This window comes from Aspergillus novofumigatus (genome assembly GCF_002847465.1).
Source record: "Aspergillus novofumigatus IBT 16806 chromosome Unknown P174scaffold_3, whole genome shotgun sequence".
NCBI classification, from domain to species: Eukaryota; Fungi; Ascomycota; class Eurotiomycetes; order Eurotiales; family Aspergillaceae; genus Aspergillus; species Aspergillus novofumigatus.
This window is the reverse complement of record NW_020194276.1, coordinates 240,827-260,076: the sequence shown is the minus strand read 5'-3', so window position 1 is coordinate 260,076 and position 19,250 is coordinate 240,827. Positions and strand designations below refer to the sequence as shown.

The following is a 19,250-nucleotide window of genomic DNA, read 5'->3' as shown; positions in this document are numbered from 1 at the left end:
TGAGCGTGGTGCGTGGGTACCTTAAGTATCAGGCGTTTTACGGATGTCCTAGCAAGAGGTCATGCTGTGATTGGCTCAGAGGGAGCAGGGGTCCTTCCAAAAAGGGATGCATACATGACCTCCAGTTAAAGTTTTGCATATCTTCTTCATCAGTATCGAGATTATCATCTCCTTCTTTTCTTGCTCTTCAATATCAGTTATCTTCATTATTAGCTACAGTTATGTACATCAAAAAAGGCCCAAATATTTACAGTGACCTTGCTTGACTGCTAAAGTGCTATACCCTTGGTACCCAGCACGCCTGCACGCCGTCCTGACTCAATGATCATGTCAAGAGCCTGTCTCTCATCTGGACTGAATTCTCCCTTATGTTCCGAGGTCAAGCAGCAAATGTTATGCGCCCGTAATTGCCAGGCGCCCGGTTCGCGAATCTCTCGGGGTTCCCTTAAGAAGGCCTCGAATTGACTAGGCTCTCGATCCTTGCCTTTCTCGAACTTATTTGGGAGGAGCCAGCCGTTGAACCACAACGGTCGACCACTGCGATCAAGATGAAGTAGTTGGGGAGCACAGATGGTGTACATCTCTGGCGCAGTTGTCATTGTCTGGTCCGTAGTATTGGTCTTTGTAAGTTCTTGTGCCGGTTGGCCTTTTACCGGGGGAGTCTTCTCCAGAGTGCCCATCACTCCTGCATCGCCATCATGGAACGCATAGTCCAGGTCCCCGATCAGCTCCCATCCCAGCCAAAAGGTCTCTTTGTCGCCTGTTTGATTTGCGCCGTTAGTTCGCAGCAATCCAAAGACACGTACAGCAGAGAGGCAGGACGTACCGTAAACCATGTCATACACGCCCGTCTTGTGCTTCGACTTGTCGCCGTCGCGGTCAGGTCCATTCATCCGTGTCACCAGAAGCAGCGCGATAAAATGTCGCCATTTGTCCACCACAACCACACCTGATTCTTGCATATGCCCACTCTGACCCCTCCAGAAGCGACTCTCCATGGCTTTGTTGGACACTGGTCTGGGCAGAATCTCTTGCAGCCATCGCTTCTTAGACTCGGGCATCATCAGGCGGTCTTTGAAGAACAAGGCCCCGGTCTTTTGATAGGCCTCGTCTTCAAACAAGATCTCCGGGTTCTGCAGGAAAAGCGAATCTGCATCAATAAAAATCGCTTCCCTAAAACTCGAAAATAGAATCGCAAACGGTTTCCCGGCCCACCCAGCCAATGTCCAGCCATTGTCGTCCACCATCTGCCTCAGATCTCGTGTAGTAACACCAGGTAGCGCCTCCAACTGCTCACGCATGTCCTGGCTCAGGTCCTGGTCCCCTAGATACATGACTTCAATTGGCAGCTCGCATCCTAACTGGCGGATGGCAGGGATCGAAGCGAGTAGAAAAGGTGCTTGGTTGTCTCCGGCCGAAAAGACCAGCCCCCGGCCGCCATTATGGATCTGTGTATGAAGATGGATATGGTCTGGGAAATGCGGCGCAGTCCACGGAAAGAGCAGTGTTGATAATCGCGTAATGAGCGAGCGATATGACTCATAGGAGCGAATAATGTCTGTTGTGTTTCTCACCATACTCTCTGCCAGCTCAGGATGTCGTCGCAGGTACTGGATAATGTCGTCGCGGATGTACAGGCCATCGTCGGTTGGCACCAGGTGCACGGTTTCCCACGCCTCGAACAAAGCCCAGAAATCGCGTGTTCGCAGGCCCAAATCACGGAGTCGCTCGCCGCCGGTCGCTTCGAGAGGATGTAGGAGGCTTTGCATGCGCATTTCGTCCGGCAGAAGGGCAATCATCCGATCGAGAGACATGCTCAAGTCAATTCGAGGCAGTGGTACATAGTCTATCTCTGGCGCAGTTGGCAGTTCGTCCGGTAAGTCATCAGGGTCGACTACAGGATCTTCGGGATCTAGCTCTGACTCAGTAGGCTCAAGCCGCGTCAGTTCGGGGTCTGTCGACGCGTCCTTCTCTTCGACAAAGTTCACTCCATCTGTCAGAGACGAGATTTGAACATGAATCCCAACATCGGTGGCCTTAGGCGGTGATGAAAGGCTCACAGTCCCAGCGACAAAGTCGTAACATATCCAGAGACCAATCAATATCATCAGCAATTGAAATGCGAGAGCCCGACGCCTGCGTCTTAGCGGTGGCCGTGGTCGCCATCCTTTTGCGTCCAAGATGGCATATTTCTCGATATCATCGCTGGACATGATTTCAACTGTGGAGGATCGCAAGAACATGGGCAGTCCCCGAAGGGCTCTCTGATGTCTTCTACCACGGAGAAGTCGGGCGCATACCGATCGACCCATGAAAACCGCTTGACTCAGTCTTAGGGAAAAGATGAGCCTATCGGCAAGGGATGGTGAGGTCAGACCCGTCTTCCTTTGGTCATATGAGGGGCCTATTGGATGGGCTGTCTTTACGAGGGGAACCACGAAATGACCTCCACGTAGCCTTCCATCGGTAAGAGAGCCAATGACATTGCTTGTTGGAGTTCACTGGCAACATACCGTAAGCTAAAGAATATAGCAAATATTCTCTGCCTTATCCTAAATGAACCCGGCTCTTCGGCCCTGAAGAATGGCACCGGACTCCGGGGTAATGGAGCCTACCAACTAGGAAAAGTGTGCCATGCCAGTGCAACACTAACCAGGATCACTGCAACCTCATGGATGGATTTCTGGACCCTTGTATAATCAACTCCCGAATTTAGGCAGGGGTCCGAGTGTCCACTAGTGTTCTACCTGGTTAGGCGCTAGGTATTCAGAATGGTACACCGTATTTGCATCCAATCTGCAAACAACATAATGCGGGGTGGTCATCAATCCTTCCAAGACATATCAGCCATGTCTCAGCCAGTCAGCACCAATGTGAAAATTGCGAGAAGTGTTTTTGACGCTTCTATCACAAATCACGAATGTTGAGCAATTCTCGCCTGAGTCTGGACTGACTTGAGCTCAGGGAGCGTCGGTGCGACAATGAAGTCCGCAATCCTGAGTCGAAAACTGTAGGTATCTCATTTGTACGGACGGGAATCTGTGAGAATGCCATCTAACTGGGCATTCTGGGGCTGGAGAGAAGGAAGCTAAGTCTCGGTCCTCAGTGCTTTGACTTTACACCCATCTTGCAAGGGTTTAAATGAGTCTCGTGACTCGTGCCAATCCGAGGTTGAGTCTACTCATAGTAGACTGATATGCCGGAGCGTAAGCACTAATTGCACGCGTGTGCTTACCAAAGGTAGCAATAGGTCGCATTCGCTACTGGGGAGCTATGATACCACACCCAATCAAGAGCTCGAACGATCAGTAGTCCTCCTGGATATGCTTTCCACAAAATTTGCTCTATTCTGCTGGCTCGCACTCCACTCCCTGAACACCATGTCAATTATTTCGGGCCGCAAAGCCATTGAACGGAAAACAGTGCTTTTTGGACAGAAAGCAGGCTTGCAGGACCACGAGAATAGGCTTGTCCACCGTGCGACTCGCGACAGTACGTCCTTGGTGCTCTTGACGACCTATGGAGTGTCGTTTGCATAAGGCCGATTGTCCAAAGCTTCATTGATTAGCGAGTGGTCCCTGACGAGGCCAGACTGCTGGATGACAGACTCACGATCTGGGAGAAGTATGACAAGTTAGTTGTGTGTCAGATCCAGTCGTTGTAACCGGCTCTCGCCGACACCCAACGCTTTGAACCGTCGAAGAGAGTGAAGACTGATGTTGACCTTCATGTTATACTTTTTCAATGGCCTGCTCCTGGTCCACTGCTCATCCACCTTGAACTTTCTCCGATCGATCCGTTCTTCGCGGCAAGGACGGCACTGGCGCTCGTCATGATGGATGTAGGTCCCTCGCATGTGGTGATCCCCAAGTCAGCGCAGGTCGATTGTTATCGTCCTGACAGCATTGAAAGGCGAAGCGGTGTACAGACACTCTTGACCTTGGGCCCCCACGACGGTTGGGAGCTCTAGGTGCTGACAGAATGATTACGTACCCAGGAACATTAATTTAATTGGGTGACGGCGAAAAAAGCTTCCTTATTGCATCCGTCGCAGCTGGGTTACTCCCCCTGCCTGGTACCATGGCTGTCCGTGGGCTTTGATCATACTGAGTGCCCTGGTACTGGTAGCCGTCATGGCGGCGTGCAGACAGGTTGAGGTATTCGGTGCTCCCGATCAGGATCGCCTGTCTACTGTGATGATGGCAGTCTTTCAGCTTGATATCCCATGGACATGATCACTCGGCAATATTGACGGGCAGCTGCACAGCTCAGTAGCCTAACTGACTTCGGCTTTCTCAGCTACTGAATAGCAACTGGAGCTCGAAGTACCGAGCAACAGCGGGCAACAGCAGTCCCTAGGACCGTGGCTTGAACAGAGAAGATTCGGCTGCCATACGCGTAGGAATGCCCTTTCTAAGGACAGAGATATTGAGCCTTAACGTAGCCCTTACAGCGTCATATTCTTGGTAAGGTCGTGATTGCCGCCACCCGCTGTCAATGGGATACGTATATGGCACTCGTGCGTGGTACAGAATTAGCTATGATATTGATAACAATGGCTATTTCAGTGTACCCATCTTCTTTACTTGAGCAATGATGACGGAGCGCGAAATTAGTCGGTAAGCACTCTTTTGACTTGACCGAGGAAAGATCCCATATCAACGATTCAACTTGGCAGAATGCCAGCTTGTGAGGAGTCTGCAACTCCCAGGGTGAGATCAATTTAACCGATACAACGAGTCATTTCATCTCTGAGACACGAGTCCCTCTTTCTATCAGATGAACCCACATCGCGTGGGGGTTGCCAAGTCCATCAGGATACTGTCGACGGATTTAGTCCCGCACCCAATCGGGAATTCGGCTCGAGGGCCGTGAAGATCGTCAGCTTGTTTAACCATACCAAACTTTTATCATCACTGTAGCTGTGCTGGTCTAAGACCATGACAAAATAACCATCAATGACAACCCACTGAAGATGACACCCAAATTCGACGTCGACTATGTTTTAGCCAATATCACCGAGGACGACAAGATCGCTCTTCTCTCCGGTAGCTATTGTTGACCCAACTACTGCCTACATTGACTAATGGCTAATAGGAAGTGACTTTTGGCACACTCATTCGATCCCCAGGTTCAATGTGCCTCCGATTCGGACCACTGACGGCCCCAATGGTATCCGTGGCACCAAGTTCTTTGCCGGTGTGCCGGCTGCATGTCTCCCGTGTGGCACAGCCTTAGGCGCCACCTGGGATCGTGACCTGCTGCACCAAGCCGGTGTCCTTCTCGGCAAAGAATGTCTCGCCAAGGGGGCACATTGCTGGTTGGGTCCTACGATCAACATGCAGCGGTCCCCCCTGGGAGGACGCGGGTTTGAATCGTTCGCGGAAGATCCCCATCTCTCGGGGATCATGGCCAAGTCGATCATCCTGGGCTGCGAGAGTACAGGGGTCATCTCCACCGTCAAGCACTACGTTGGGAATGACCAGGAACATGAGCGCCGCGCTGTTGACGTGCTGGTCACCCCGCGAGCACTTCGGGAGATCTATCTCCGTCCCTTTCAGATTGTTGCTCGGGACGCCCATCCGGGGGCCTTGATGACTTCGTACAACAAAATCAACGGCAAACATGTCGTTGAGAATCCCGCCATGTTGGATATTGTTCGCAAGGACTGGAATTGGGATCCCTTGATCATGAGCGATTGGTTAGGAACATACACCACCATCGACTCGATGAATGCCGGTCTCGATCTCGAGATGCCAGGTCCGGCGCGATATCGTGGAAGATACATCGAATCAGCCATGCAGGCGCGATTGATCAAACAGTCGACGATTAACAAGCGCGCTCGCAAGGTGCTTGAATTTGCCGAACGAGCCAGCCGCGCTCCTGTGTCGGTGGAGGAGACTGGCCGTGACTTCCCAGAAGACCGGGCGTTGAATCGGACGCTCTGCGCGAACAGCATTGTGCTGCTGAAGAATGAGGGCAATTTGCTACCCATTCCCAAGACAGTCAAGAAGATCGCGCTCATCGGGTCTCATGTGAAGACTCCCGCTATTTCAGGCGGCGGTAGTGCTTCTCTTGAACCATACTATGCTGTCTCTTTATACGATGCCGTGGTCGAAGCCATTCCTGATGCCGAGATTCTCTACGAAGCGGGCGCATATGCTCACAAGATGCTTCCTGTCATTGACCGAATGCTTAGCAATGCCGTCATCCACTTCTACAATGAGCCGCCCGACAAGGAACGCACGTTACTGGCGACAGAACCGGTCGTTAACACTGCTTTCCAGTTGATGGACTACAACGCTCCCGGTCTCAACAGAGGCTTGTTCTGGGCTACTCTAATCGGAGAGTTTACGCCAGATGTCTCTGGACTGTGGGACTTTGGACTGACTGTGTTCGGTACGGCCACGCTTTTCATTGATGATGAGATGGTCATTGACAACACCACTCACCAAACCCGCGGAACGGCCTTTTTCGGAAAGGGTACGGTGCAGGAGGTTGGGCAGAAGCAGCTCACTGCAGGACAGACATATAAGATTCGAGTCGAGTTTGGCTCTGCCAACACCAGTCCTATGAAAGCTATCGGCGTGGTCCACTTTGGTGGTGGCGCCGCCCATCTCGGCGCATGTCTACACATGGACCCTGAGCAAATGGTTGCCAATGCGGTTAAAGTCGCTGCAGAGGCGGATTATACGATAGTGTGCACAGGGCTCAACAGAGACTGGGAGTCGGAAGGATTCGACCGTCCGGACATGGACCTTCCTCCGGGCATTGACGCGCTGCTTTCGTCTGTGCTTGACGTGGCGGCTGACAGGACTGTCATCGTTAACCAATCCGGGACTCCTGTTACCATGCCGTGGGCGAATAGAGCCAGAGGGATTGTTCAGGCATGGTATGGGGGCAATGAAACCGGCCATGGCATTGCCGACGTCCTGTTTGGAGATGTCAACCCCTGTGGGAAATTGCCGCTGTCCTGGCCGGTGGATGTGAAGCACAACCCAGCGTATTTGAACAATATGAGCGTGGGGGTAGAATGCTCTATGGCGAGGATGTGTATATGGGATATCGATTCTACGAGAAGGTCGGCCGCGAGGTCTTGTTTCCATTTGGGTAGGTTGATCGTCTTGCTCACTAAACGCATGCTGACCCCTGCAGACATGGTTTATCATACACGTCCTTCAGTGTCTCTCCTGAGGCGACTGTCTCTCCGAGCGTCTTCTCATCGGACAGTCCACCCACTGCCAGAGTTCTAGTCAAGAATACCGGTCCAGTGGCAGGAGCGCAGATCCTACAGCTTTATATTGCGGCACCAAATTCAGCAACTCCACGCCCGGTCAAGGAGCTGCACGGCTTCACCAAGGTGTTCCTACAGCCTGGAGAGGAGAAACTAGTGGATGTCCACGTTGACAAATACGCGACCAGCTTCTGGGACGAAATTGAGGATATGTGGAAAAGCGAAGAGGGCGTCTATCAGGTACTCATTGGGACTTCGAGTCAGGAGATTGTGTCTCGAGGAGAGTTTAGAGTGGACCAGACGAGATACTGGTGTGGTGTATAGAGAGCATCGTAGCAATCGTGTTCCACCTTTCAGTTTGAACTTGAATCTCACGAGCTTGGCACCGGGTAAAAGACGTGCATTTATCCAAGAGTGCAGGCTGGGGCAGTGTGGGGGGTCAATCACTTACTGAATCGAGCCACTTCCATTACCTATTAGAGCCATTACCGTGTTCAATCCGGGGTAAACGTGGGGCATGTGATGCTCTTCTGACTGTTTAACCCAACTGTAACCCAAATCCTCCGTCAGCTCGTTGGATTGTCTCACCAAACCCCCACATGAGGTCTTGGGCCGCTCTTGGCAGGTATGCTGACAGCATTCAACCATGCTCACTTCAATATTCCATTGGTGGGGGATATAACCAGAGTTCCCGTCTTGTGAACGTGGGGGTTCCAAGATGCCTTTCCCATCAAGGAGCATTTTGGACGAAGACCCCGGTCAGAGCTATCAACAGGGTCATCGTGGCTGAAAACCGGCCTGCCCTGGCATAAGACATCTCCATGACGGGATTCTACATATAGCCAGGGAAGGCCGTCTCCTGACAGTATCATGCCATCAGCACCATCGATTATACAACACCGATCATCATGGTTGTAGTGCCAAAGCATCGTGAGGAAGATGTCGCGGAGCCCGTCCTGGCCAACCTGCTGGCCGACGATCATACTCCTTGGTACAAGAAACCCAATCTGAGATACTTGTATTTTATTCTGTTCCCTGCATGCATGGGAATCGAGATCACTTCGGGATTCGACTCGCAGATCATCAACACTGTGCAGATCGTCTACACGTGGAACAAATGTATTCCTCACCACACGTTATACTATAATCGAAAACTGCTGACATGTCTAGATTTCGGTCATCCAACGGGAGCTGTTGTCGACGGCAAACCCAAATATGCGATCGAAGCAAATCTCAAAGGTTTCCTTGGAGCCGCATATTCTCTCGGAGCCATCCTCTCCCTCCCGTTTGTCCCCTGGGTAAACCAGCGATTCGGACGACGATGGACGATCGTGTTTGGTTCTTGCGTCAGTCTCGTGGGTGCTCTTCTGCAGGGCTTTGCCAACGGAGGTATGCTACCCACCTCGGCTCAAATCCACATGCTAATTCTGTAGTCGGCATGTACATCGTCGCGCGGATGGTCCTCGGATTCGGCATTCCCTTTTGCATCGTTGCCGGATCTTCCCTGCTTGGTGAATTGGGATATCCCAAGGAACGGCCCATTCTGACCTCGCTGTTCAATTCTTCGTACTTTATCGGCCAGATCATCGCTGCTTCCGTCGGCTTGGGGACGGTGACCATCAAAACCGACTGGGCTTGGAGAATTCCGTCCCTCCTTCAGATTGCTCCGGCGATGGTGCAGATTGCCTTTATCTTGTAAGTTGTATTTATCTTACTGTCTCTGACAGGACTGACAGTGTGCAGTCTTCTTCCTGAAAGCCCCCGGTATCTGATTAGTAAAGATCGCCACGAGGAGGCCTTTGACATCTTAACCAAATACCACGCTGAAGGAGACCGCAGCTCGGTCATCGTTCGAGCTGAAATCGCCCAGATCCAACGCACCATCAAGCTTGAACTCGAAGAGGCCAAGCAGACATGGTGGGATATGTTCCGCACCGCTGGTATGCGCCGTCGGTTGCTGATTACGGCCTTTTTGGGGTTGTTCACCCAGTGGTCGGGCAATACTTTAATCTCGTATGTGCCCATCTTACCATCTTGGTAGGTTGGTTTGCTAACGAGGTTAGATACTATCTGAGTGACCTCCTGGAAATGGTCAACATCACCGATGGGGTGGTCAAGTCGAAGATCAACATCGGCATTGCGTGCTGGGGTCTCGTCTGCGGCACGACGCTGGCACTAACTGCTCCTCGATTCAAACGACGGACAATGTACCTCACCTGTGCCTGTTCGTTGCTCTGCGTGTATGTCGCCTGGACCATCTCCATGGAACGCTTCATGACTACGCACGCCAAGCCCGCGGCCATCCTGACCATTTTCTTCATTTTCTGCTATTCGCCGGCTTATAACCTCGGCTACAACGCGTTGACATATAGTAAGTCTTCCCCTTTTCAAGATGATAGATGGCGACTGACTCGTCAGCCTACCTGGTCGAAATTTTCCCCTACTTTGGTCGCTCCAGAGGTATCTCGTGGTTCCAGTTCTACGGACGGGGCGCGAGCTTCTTTGCAACCTATGTGAACCCGGTCGGCTTGAAGAATATCAGCTGGAGGTGGCTGCTGGTGTATTGCTGCTGGCTGGTTTTCGAGGTTGCGTTTATCTATTTGATCTTTCCCGAGACGTCTGGCAGAACTCTCGAGGAGTTGTCCTTCAGTAAGTTTCATCTCTGATGTTGCAAGACAAAACTAACGAATACAGTGTTCGAGGGCAAGGAAAAGGCGAATGAAGTGGCTGCGGCTGTCCACAAGCAGCTTGATCAGGGGCACGACGAGAAGGCGCAGGATGTTCACGTCGAGGTGGCTTCGCGGGCATGATTGAACTGTTGCTTATTCGAATATACTGTTCCTTGACAAGCAAATCTATAACATGATACTATAAATCATCCAACTACCGTTCCAACTGGTGCAGACAACAAGGCTAGCAGAATCTGAATTACATTGGTACCCCGACCAAGTATAGCTCTCGGACCCGTCAGTCCTGTCAGAACAGTTTTCGTCGTGCAGCCGTCATCAACAGGGACTCCATCCATGCGATTCTACAACCAAAACAGCTCATCCGGGACAGCAGTCAACGCCATCATCGCATGATCCGACAATCCCTCCCGCAAGTATTTCACTTTCGGGCCGGAGTCACAGTAGAAAGCGACCAGAGCATCTGTGTCCTTAACCAGACTCACCTCATTATTAGCAGATTTATAGATAAACAGCGGAATCTGAGGCACATGCTGACCCATTGCATTCACATCCAGGACCCATGCCACGTCCGGCTCATCGATGAAATCCGCCTCCGTGACATACATGTTAATATCCTGGAATTTGTACTTAGCTATATGCCCGCTGAAACACAGGTCCTTGGTCTCAACAAAGTCTAGCTCCTTTTCCGGAACAAGACAATCATACAAAGTCTGTTTAAAAGTCAGGTATTCATTCGCAAGGCCCTGCAACCCCGCAGGAATGAGTCCAGCCCACACGCCCTTTTTAATAATGACAAACACCAGCTGCATACGCGAGACTGTTCCTCCCTGCACGGCCCTAGCAATGCTAAGCTCCAGTGCGTATAACAGCTGCAGTTCCGCAGCGAACCTGTACACCAGGCTTCCCCCAGAGTACCCTACAGCATGACTGTGGCCTGGTGAGAGATGTCGGTAAATCTAGACAACCCTAAGGCTACACAAACATTATCAAGCACCGCGTGTCCAGACAGTATATTTGCTAGAAACGTGGCATTCAGACCCAGGTGGTCCCACCCACCCCTTATCCAGTGCCGCAATGATCATTATAAGCTCGCCTTGAGGCATGAGCATGCCTAGCTCACCATCAGTGGCTGCCTAAACTAAAAGGCGTACGACAGGGCGCAGTTAGGGTCAGCCGCGTCTTCATCGACTTGGAAAGAGAGCAGCTTGGTGGTGCCTACATTATATGGGATGAGGATAGTCAATATGACTGCAATGTCCCCACCGAAAGAATAGGTTGATCGGTACAGGAGCTGAAATAATGCAGCAAAATTAATTAGGGCAAACCCAAACGCCACGATAGGATGGGGAGGTAGACTCGATATATGAAAGATGATGGATGCGATGTACTTGAGTACAGACTAGCCGCGCTACCCAACAGAGTAAGATACAGCAATTGCCATTTCTAAGTAATTGATTCTTACTAATCCTTTTTGAAGCCGTGTCAAGGACATTTAAACAATAAACTTTGTGTGGTTGCAGTAATTCATAAGTCATAAGGTATCCCGTGTCTATTGAAGACCATGCATATTTCATGTTACCTTTGCCATAACCAGACCCAAACGCCCATCAAATCATGAGTCGTCAAGAGTCGTCAAACTCCGTGCTCCATGCTGTAACATTCATAGAAGACTTCATAATGACAAAGGGACTTTTTCCCTCCCTTCATCCGCCTCAAGAGCCCCCTCCAGTTCGCTTGTCAGTGTATACACAGACAGATCGGACATGCTTTCATGCGTTGGGGGCGGGAACATTGGTTCCCTCATCGGGACGTCCGCTGTTTTCTTTACTGAAAGATTTGGTGGCACCTGGGTAGACGACATGCAGTCTCGGAAATTCCCGGGGAAAAGTCCTTTGTCCAGGTCACTTTGCCATAACCGGCGGGTGGCATCAAACGCTTTATCGACCAGGGCTCGCCGCGCGTTCTCATACTCTACAAATATATGGTGGAGAGAACGGTGACGCCCGCGAGCAAAAATCTGTGCGAATATGACCGCATCTTCGATGGCGTACGCGGCCGATTCCTCGCGTGGCGGCATCTGCAGTGGTCATTTAGCGATGCTATCCTGACGGGGAAAAGCTTACTTGTACTTACTGCGTGAGCGGCATCCCCGAGCAGCAGAGCGCGATCAATATGCCACTTCCCCCGCTGCCGAACCTGATAGATGGGATACAGCTCCCAATCACGCGTCTCGTCAATCCACTCCCGGATCCATGGAAAGGCCGACGTGCCGAATTTACTGCGCACCTGATACCGAAGTGCCATCTGTGCCGACGTCAGAGCCGCGATATTGGTGTCTGTGTCGGCCAGCGCGCGGTACCGCTCGATAATGTGTTCATTCACACGCATGATCGCGGCCACAAACATGGTCTGATGACTGGGGTCGCAGTAGCTGGCCAGCAGCGATCCTTGCTTTGTAAGATGAATGGCGGATTCGTCGAAATGAGATGGTAGCGATACCCGCTCGGACGGAGCTAGGCTCTGAATAAAGGCGATGCCGGTATATTCGGATCGGTTCCCGGGATCCACCAGCTGCGTGCGGACCGCCGAGTGGACGCCATCGCATCCCAGCAGTAGATCACCCGTGGTCGTCGTCCCATCGTCGAATTCGAGAGTCACTACCTTTCCAGTCATGCTGGTGCTGGATAATTTCTTGTCAAACTCCACTGAAATCTGCGCGTACCGGCGCGCCACGGCCAGCAAGGCGCGAAAGAGAGCACTCCGCAACACTCGGCGGCTCTTATAGCCTCCGTAACCGCGCCCGGTCTCGTCGGCAAATCGCAAGGGACCCAACGATCGCCCGGAGCGGAGAGAGTAGATGTTGATTTCATCCACTTCAATTCCCGTGTCCTCTCCCATCTGAGAGAGTTCAGGCAAGACGCCTAGCTGATCCAGGTAGTGCTGAGCGACCGGGGTGAGACTGATGGCTCCTCCATCCCCCATCGAATGTTCATTTCGACTGTCATAGATGGCAATGGCCAGATCCGGTTCGACTTGTGCGAGCTCTTTCGCCAGAGCGATGCTGGCCGTGAGACCGGCGATTCCCCCACCCACAATCAGGATGCGGCGCGGCATGATGCGATGGGCTTGGGAAGAGAATGCTGAACATTTCAGCCAGAGACTGTAAATAATATAATCCCATTTGGTCGGATCCGAACACAAAAGCGAGGGGGCGGCCGAAAGTGAGAAAACTCGGTGATCAGCATCAAAGGACCATTTTGAGCGTGGACACTGGTTCGGCAGTTGTGCATTTGCGCTGTGTCCCCGTATTAAACTCAGTGATTTGATTGGTTGCTTTGATGGCCTCGGCTGGCTCGTGGCAAAAAAAGGGTGACGGTCAAAATATATGCAGTCTGATTGGGTGGAAGTCTTAGGCGTGACATGCGCATCAAGAGACCACCCACGGATCGTCCACTTTTTTGTATGCAGGTCGGATCCGAGACGGCGGAAATTTCTTCATCTAATAGGGGGTACAACTGTTTCCCGCTTATTCCAGCTCAGAATTGACAGCTCAATTCTTTCTAAATGAAGTCGAAGGCAATTTGAGGTTCCAGACAACATAGGACCCGGCCCCGATCAACGAAAAAGCCAAGAATAGGGGCCCCGTCGCACGTGACTACAAGCGGATCGCCGAGATGGGCAGGGTGTTATGATTGGTTGCCACTGGTTTCTACCTACAATAAGCTTAAGGGACAATCGGTGGAGAATCAATCAGTTGTCGCCTGTTGACGGGTTATGCCCTCCATGCCACCAGATGCCGGCGGGGTTCGTATAAGAGATGTGCACGGACAGGTTTTGCTGCTCTAAACTTCTGCTCTGGGGAAGTTTGGACTCCAGAGGTGACGGCAGTTCAAGTTGTTGCATTTTGGGGATTTATTCCCTATGATCCTGCGGCAATTATATGTTCCTGACTCCAGAGACTCTATCTATTCCATGACCAAAGCAAAAGAATAGCACGCAAGAACAGGGACATGTATTTCATTGCTAGGCTATATAACTCTATAAACTGATTTTCTGGTTTGCTCCCTCTGATAGAGTATCATCGGCAGTACATGAAATCTATGGCTATCACTTGGACTGCAATGTCCATGGAGACGGGAATGCTGTTGTCGTTTTATTGTAACCACCATAGTTGATTATCTAATTCCCTCATTCTCCTCGGCTATAAGGATTGTTTATGTACTATGATACACATAATCTTTGTGCGAGTATATATATGCGCTTACCTCTCTATAAATTGAAGATCAGCGAACCCTATCTTAGTATTAATCCTTCAATCATGGCAACAAACCATCACTACCCTGGTCTCTGCTTACTCATAACTGACTAATGCTGTCGTCTCAGCCGAATACGGTTAGCAGGCTGACTTTGTGACAGAGCATTGCTAGCGACATGAGCAATGCTACCGGCTTATCGGATAAAGTTAGTCCACCTGTCAGGTGGAGACTGTTTCCATCTGAAACCCCCGATCTTTTTAGTGCATATGCTGTCCCTTCCAGGTACTCTTCCGGGCACAAGGGTGGGCCGAGGTTTAGCTGTCATCTCCACGATTGCCAAGATATGTCACAATGTCACCTACTTTAGTACTCCGAAGTCATTGACTCAATGTTCCTTCGCAAGTGAACTCAGGTAGTCAGTGTAAAACTCAGCCAGTCAGGATAACGCTTTGACTGCAGAGAGGGAGGAGATGAATTCCGTATCCGGTTCTAGTCCGACTCTAGCACAGACTTGGCACTTCATAAACAGGGATTATAGAGGCTAACACACGGCATAGCTGACATAGCTATCACTTCAATTTGCGCCGTCGGCCAATTAATTCCCTCCAGGTCGACCAAATTGCTCAATGTAGGGTTATTGCCGAAATAACCGTGGTCGTCAAGCCATAGTGTCGTCAAAGTCATTGGATGGGGTTTATGGATTCTTTAATATCAGGCCGAGAATACAAGCCCACCGGGCCAGCTGCAGATTTATAAACCATGTGCAAACCCCCGATGCGCGAAAGTATCATCTACTTCTGAAGATAACTCTCCCTCAAACTCCAAGATGTTATCGCTCGCATCTCCTGTCCTCGGCCTGGCCGCAGCCGCGTCTCTGGCCACGGCTAGTCTGTTACCAAATATCCTTTTTAAGGACATTGTGGTTGTCGGTGGTGGTGCTTCTGGTGCCTACGCTGCGGTGCGACTTCGCGATGACTTTGGCAAGAGTGTTGCTCTCATTGAGAAGCAGAGCATACTTGTAAGTTTGTCCCTGTCTCTGGTAAATGAACAGTTATTGACACCGACAGGGTGGTATGGTCGACTCTTATGTCGACCCCAAGACCGGCGCCCCTCTTGACTATGGCGTCAAGATTTTCATCGACGCCGGCAATGCGACGGGTTTCTTTGACCGGTTTGGCATCGCCAGGGGCAACTCATCCAACCCCACGGTCACAACGGAGTACATCGATTTCCGAACCGGAGATGTGGTCAACATGCAGCTGCCACCTTTTCCCGACCAGTTTGCGGCCATCGCCAAATTCCTCGAGGTGGTGGAGCCGTGGGAGCACCTGATCCAGCCGGGCTACTACGACTTTCCCCAGCCGGATGCCATTCCCGAAGATCTTCTGATTACGTTTGGTGATTTCGTCACCAAGCATGGACTTGAAGATGCCGCCCCTCTGATCTACGAGAGTACCGGCCTTGGCCTCGGCAACATGACGCAGGAAACCACTCTGTTTGTTCTACAGTCGTTCGGCCCCTCCATGGCTCGAGCGATGCTCGGCACGCAAGGAATGTTTGTCCCTGCGTCCGGTCGCAACCAGGACCTGTACGATGCCGTAGCCGAGCATCTCGGTGATGACGTCCTGTATTCAAGCACAGTTGTTGACAGCTGGCGTACCCCATATGGCGTCTTCCTCACAGTGAAAAACAGCAAAACAGGCCAGATCACCCTGATCACAGCCCGCAGACTCCTCCTCGCCATCGAGCCGACCAAGGACAACATGGCACCCTTTGACCTGGACGATAACGAGCGTACGGTCTTTTCCAAGTTTACCTACACCAACGAATACTCCGGTCTGGTAAACAATTCTGCATTCGCAACCAACTACTCCTATTTCAACCTCCCTGCCTCTGCCGCGCCCGACAACTACCTTGCTCTGCCGAATCCCTCTTTCACGGCTCGCATTGACTACCTCGGCGGCGACAACGTGTTTAGAGTGACGATCGTCGGTGACGAGACACTCGACTCTGCCGGCGCCAGACAACTGGTGCAAAAGGACTTTGATACTCTCCGCAAAGCCGGTCGCCTCTTGGATGCGAAGGAAGGGGAGCAGGTGAGCTGGGTCGACTTCTCTGCACATGGGCCCATGCATGCCCGCGTGTCGGTTGCAGACTTGAAAGACGGCTTTTACCAGAAGCTATACGCGCTGCAGGGGGGACGGTCGACGTGGTGGACGGGCGGCGCTTTCTCGGTCAATTTCCAGACCACGTTGTGGCAGTACGATGAGCTTCTTTTTCCGGAGATCCTTAAAGGGCTGAAGTAGTCAGTGTCTTTCCGGACCTCTTCTCCGAACTAGACAGATGTTAAATACAAAATGCATTCTTCATTTCACATCTCATTGATGACACAGAATTCAAAATGCCACAAGGCAAGATTCAACAGCATCTTCGACGCCAGCTCCTATATCTCGTCTAGAACCCTCTTGATAAAATGTTCAAAGCTTCATATTTCAGCACATACAACCATAGGGTGTGGAGAACAGGGCTCCTATCCCACTCAGCCATACTTAAACCACAGGCTAGCCAGTTAGTACTAGGTGGGTAACCACCAGCAAATCCCGGCTATTATATATTAGAGTTCACCTTCCTTTTCTAATTTATTTGGTGGAGCACCCTTGCTGCCTTACCTTTACTCTCTTCACCCTATTCACCTAAAGCTTAGCTAAACCTAAATATCGTTTACCTAGTAACCCCTGCTTAATCCCTATTCTACTGAGGCTCTGTGGATTTCCAGGCCTGACCCTAGCTTAGCTGTCTTGGCATTCTCTTGACATTGGTCATTGCGCCAACAGGTCGCAATGGTTTGTTTACTACTATTCGTCACCTTTGGAGCGTTTGCGGCGCTGTGGTTGGGCGCTGAATTAGGGCCGCGAAGGCCGTACCTTCATGCTACTTGAGAAGCAATATATATCAATATATAAACCTTGTGCTCTTTTCAGTCAATTGTTAGTACGGCAACTGGCCAAAGCCAAAGTCAACCCCACTTGCATATTCGACGAACTCCCCATCCCGTCCTCCTCATTTCTCAAAGGTCTTCGCGCGGCTTCCAAATCTTAACAGGAAATAACAGAACGTTGTGACAGAGATTGTGTCACGGGGCTTTTAGATTATTCTAAGTATCCTACTTAAGCCCCCCCTCTAACCATTGTGTCAACCTCATAGCAATAGGCATGTGTTGTCAACATCTCCGACTCGCGCTTCGACCTTGAAAGTCCATAAACCACTCCTCAAAAACATGGTAGGAATCTGGAAATCTAGTAAAATATCACTGCGGTCGCTACTAGGCATGTATTCAACCTGAACTCCACCGGCATTACGAATAGTAAGATGAGCTAGATCATTAAAGGGCGTAGTCTTTAATGGTCCTGTAGTAGAGTCTTCATGGTCGTGACTACCATCCGGGTAGACAGCAGAGGCGCTCACTTTAAGGGTTACATTGATGAGGCCCTCGTCGGGAAGTGTCAGTTGCTTCTTTTTAGATTCAGGTAGATAACCGCGTAGGTAGACAAAAGAAGACACGGTCGCTTCATCGGATGTTAAAACGTTATCATCAAGCTGTATTTCAAGGCGAGGGAGGATCTTACGCGAGAATAGGCGTCGGAGCAATCTCTAGGAGCTCGATCTTGAATATCTGGTCATCCTTAGGCACGGCGTCGTAGATGGCATCTCTGTGGCCGGGGAATTAGTTGTCTTGTTGGGCCATAATGCCCTCGCCGATGAGCAATTCTTGCTGTTTGGGGTTGGTCTTGGCAAGAAGGGGCAGCGAGGGCAGCGGTGCAAAGAGACAAGGTATGTGGGAGAATTGATTTTTTGCGATTTAGATTTTGAGATAACTTCTGGTGAGTGAGCAATGAGGGACGAGAGGAGTGTTGGCTTTATGTCAAATGACAACTGCCTGATACTAGTAGCCGTCCTAAACTAGCTACAAGGGGTGGGTGACCGTGGGTCGATATGAGCAGATCTGCCCAGGAGGCTCCCCTGTCCAGAAAGCCACCAGAAGACTTTCTCCGCTTTCCCATGGTTCTTTCAGGAACCACATGAATTACTCACTCGATATTGATATTCCATCTCTTTGGTATACTCCAGGTCAGGTTTCGGCTGCCCAGTTGGTACGAGTCGGAATAGCCCATTCGTACAGGCTTTCCGAAATGTGGTTATACCACACATTTTCTCTCCCTCTTCCCCAAGCCCTTGTGCCAAAACAAGAATGAGGGATCAGCGGCCTAGTCAGAAGCTGACGGCTACATATGACTAGGGTCGTACCGTATGAGAAATAGTGCCAGATGCCACGAGGGTTCGAGAAAGAACAGGGTATAGGTGGTAGAGCCGCTTTTCGAAAGGTGGCACAAATCTCATTTAGATCGCATGTACGGAGCATCACAAAGGTTCTTCGCTTGAGTTTGCCATACAGGTAGCGCCATCTTTAGGAAATGATCGCCGAATTCGTCGATCAGCTTCGACGACGCCGCATCAATATCTTGGTCTAGCAAAGCTGTAGAGGGCGGGTTCATCTCCCTGAAATCTCGGAAACTGAAATATTTCCAAAGGCTTTTCCAGTAAGATAGCGCCTCGATTGCAGAACGCCCCTCAACATCGACATTTTGGGCGACCAAATAAAATGAGGATGTGTCACCATGGTGTTTCGGGTGCTTCATCACCCTAATATCGGCGAACATACTGATCATATAAAGCATAGACGCTGTTTCCCATGACTCAATCCGATGGAGGAGTAGCACGAAGGATCCTCCGGTCTTGAGTCGATTCAACGCAAAAACCAGCTGAGCCAATATCAATCGTTGTCTTTCACAATTGCTGCGATACTCCTCCCTTTTGTGGCCCTTCACAACAGCACCTCCGCAGAATATCAGATCGTATCGACTGTCCACGAAAGGACGATCTCTTCTGAACTTGGGCCGGTCAGGGTGTTGGTCTGGCAGGTCAAACTCGATATCCATTTTCTGAAATGTACATGGTGATATCACCATATACTATTTCCCGGAATATGTCTTTCTCCATCACCTCATAACC

General features: G+C 50.8%; 7 protein-coding genes across 7 annotated transcripts; 3 read left to right on the top strand and 4 right to left on the bottom strand.

The window, feature by feature from the left end:
• Positions 1-269: 269 nt before the first annotated feature.
• On the bottom strand, positions 270-1,799 carry P174DRAFT_385914 (putative alpha-1,3-mannosyltransferase; the record flags this gene model as incomplete). Its single annotated transcript, XM_024823279.1, has 2 exons — positions 270-760; positions 827-1,799. The coding sequence occupies 2 exons, from the start codon at positions 1,797-1,799 to the stop codon at positions 270-272; spliced, it is 1,464 nt and encodes a 487-aa protein (XP_024683470.1).
• Positions 1,800-4,975: 3,176 nt separating this feature from the next.
• On the top strand, positions 4,976-7,558 carry P174DRAFT_449411 (beta-glucosidase H; the record flags this gene model as incomplete). Its single annotated transcript, XM_024828845.1, has 4 exons — positions 4,976-5,048; positions 5,098-7,003; positions 7,033-7,110; positions 7,156-7,558. 4 exons carry the CDS (start codon positions 4,976-4,978, stop codon positions 7,556-7,558), a joined length of 2,460 nt encoding a protein of 819 aa, XP_024683469.1.
• A 584-nt stretch (positions 7,559-8,142) lies between these two features.
• P174DRAFT_510765 (putative MFS sugar transporter) lies at positions 8,143-10,044 on the top strand (the record flags this gene model as incomplete). The annotated part of the gene is made up of 7 exons (XM_024831718.1): positions 8,143-8,353; positions 8,405-8,623; positions 8,668-8,929; positions 8,978-9,247; positions 9,298-9,605; positions 9,653-9,883; positions 9,929-10,044. 7 exons carry the CDS (start codon positions 8,143-8,145, stop codon positions 10,042-10,044), a joined length of 1,617 nt encoding a protein of 538 aa, XP_024683468.1.
• Positions 10,045-10,109: 65 nt separating this feature from the next.
• P174DRAFT_458485 (putative secretory lipase) lies at positions 10,110-11,365 on the bottom strand (the record flags this gene model as incomplete). The annotated part of the gene is made up of 7 exons (XM_024829674.1): positions 10,110-10,147; positions 10,175-10,265; positions 10,293-10,770; positions 10,792-10,824; positions 10,845-10,982; positions 11,076-11,279; positions 11,337-11,365. 7 exons carry the CDS (start codon positions 11,363-11,365, stop codon positions 10,110-10,112), a joined length of 1,011 nt encoding a protein of 336 aa, XP_024683467.1.
• Positions 11,366-11,432: 67 nt separating this feature from the next.
• On the bottom strand, positions 11,433-13,148 carry P174DRAFT_403204 (FAD-dependent oxidoreductase). Its single transcript, XM_024823975.1, has 2 exons — positions 12,058-13,148; positions 11,433-12,001 (listed from the first exon to the last, which is right to left on the bottom strand). The coding sequence occupies exons 1-2, from the start codon at positions 13,036-13,038 to the stop codon at positions 11,597-11,599; spliced, it is 1,386 nt and encodes a 461-aa protein (XP_024683466.1). The 5' UTR covers positions 13,039-13,148; the 3' UTR covers positions 11,433-11,596.
• Positions 13,149-15,006: 1,858 nt separating this feature from the next.
• Positions 15,007-16,486, top strand: P174DRAFT_367776 (FAD/NAD(P)-binding domain-containing protein; the record flags this gene model as incomplete). Its single annotated transcript, XM_024822195.1, has 2 exons — positions 15,007-15,198; positions 15,248-16,486. The coding sequence occupies 2 exons, from the start codon at positions 15,007-15,009 to the stop codon at positions 16,484-16,486; spliced, it is 1,431 nt and encodes a 476-aa protein (XP_024683465.1).
• A 1,316-nt stretch (positions 16,487-17,802) lies between these two features.
• On the bottom strand, positions 17,803-19,177 carry P174DRAFT_418844 (uncharacterized protein; the record flags this gene model as incomplete). The annotated part of the gene is made up of 2 exons (XM_024824733.1): positions 17,803-17,890; positions 18,594-19,177. 2 exons carry the CDS (start codon positions 19,175-19,177, stop codon positions 17,803-17,805), a joined length of 672 nt encoding a protein of 223 aa, XP_024683464.1.
• Positions 19,178-19,250: the final 73 nt, after the last annotated feature.

Bases quoted from the DNA above. Each gene is read 5' to 3' on its own strand.
- P174DRAFT_403204 (XM_024823975.1), bottom strand. From the start codon at position 13,038: ATGCCGCGCCGCATCCTGATTGTGGGTGGGGGAATCGCCGGTCTCACG. The intron at 12,002-12,057 runs GTAAGTACAAGT...TGACCACTGCAG, and splicing joins TCGGGGATGCCGCTCACGCA to ATGCCGCCACGCGAGGAATC.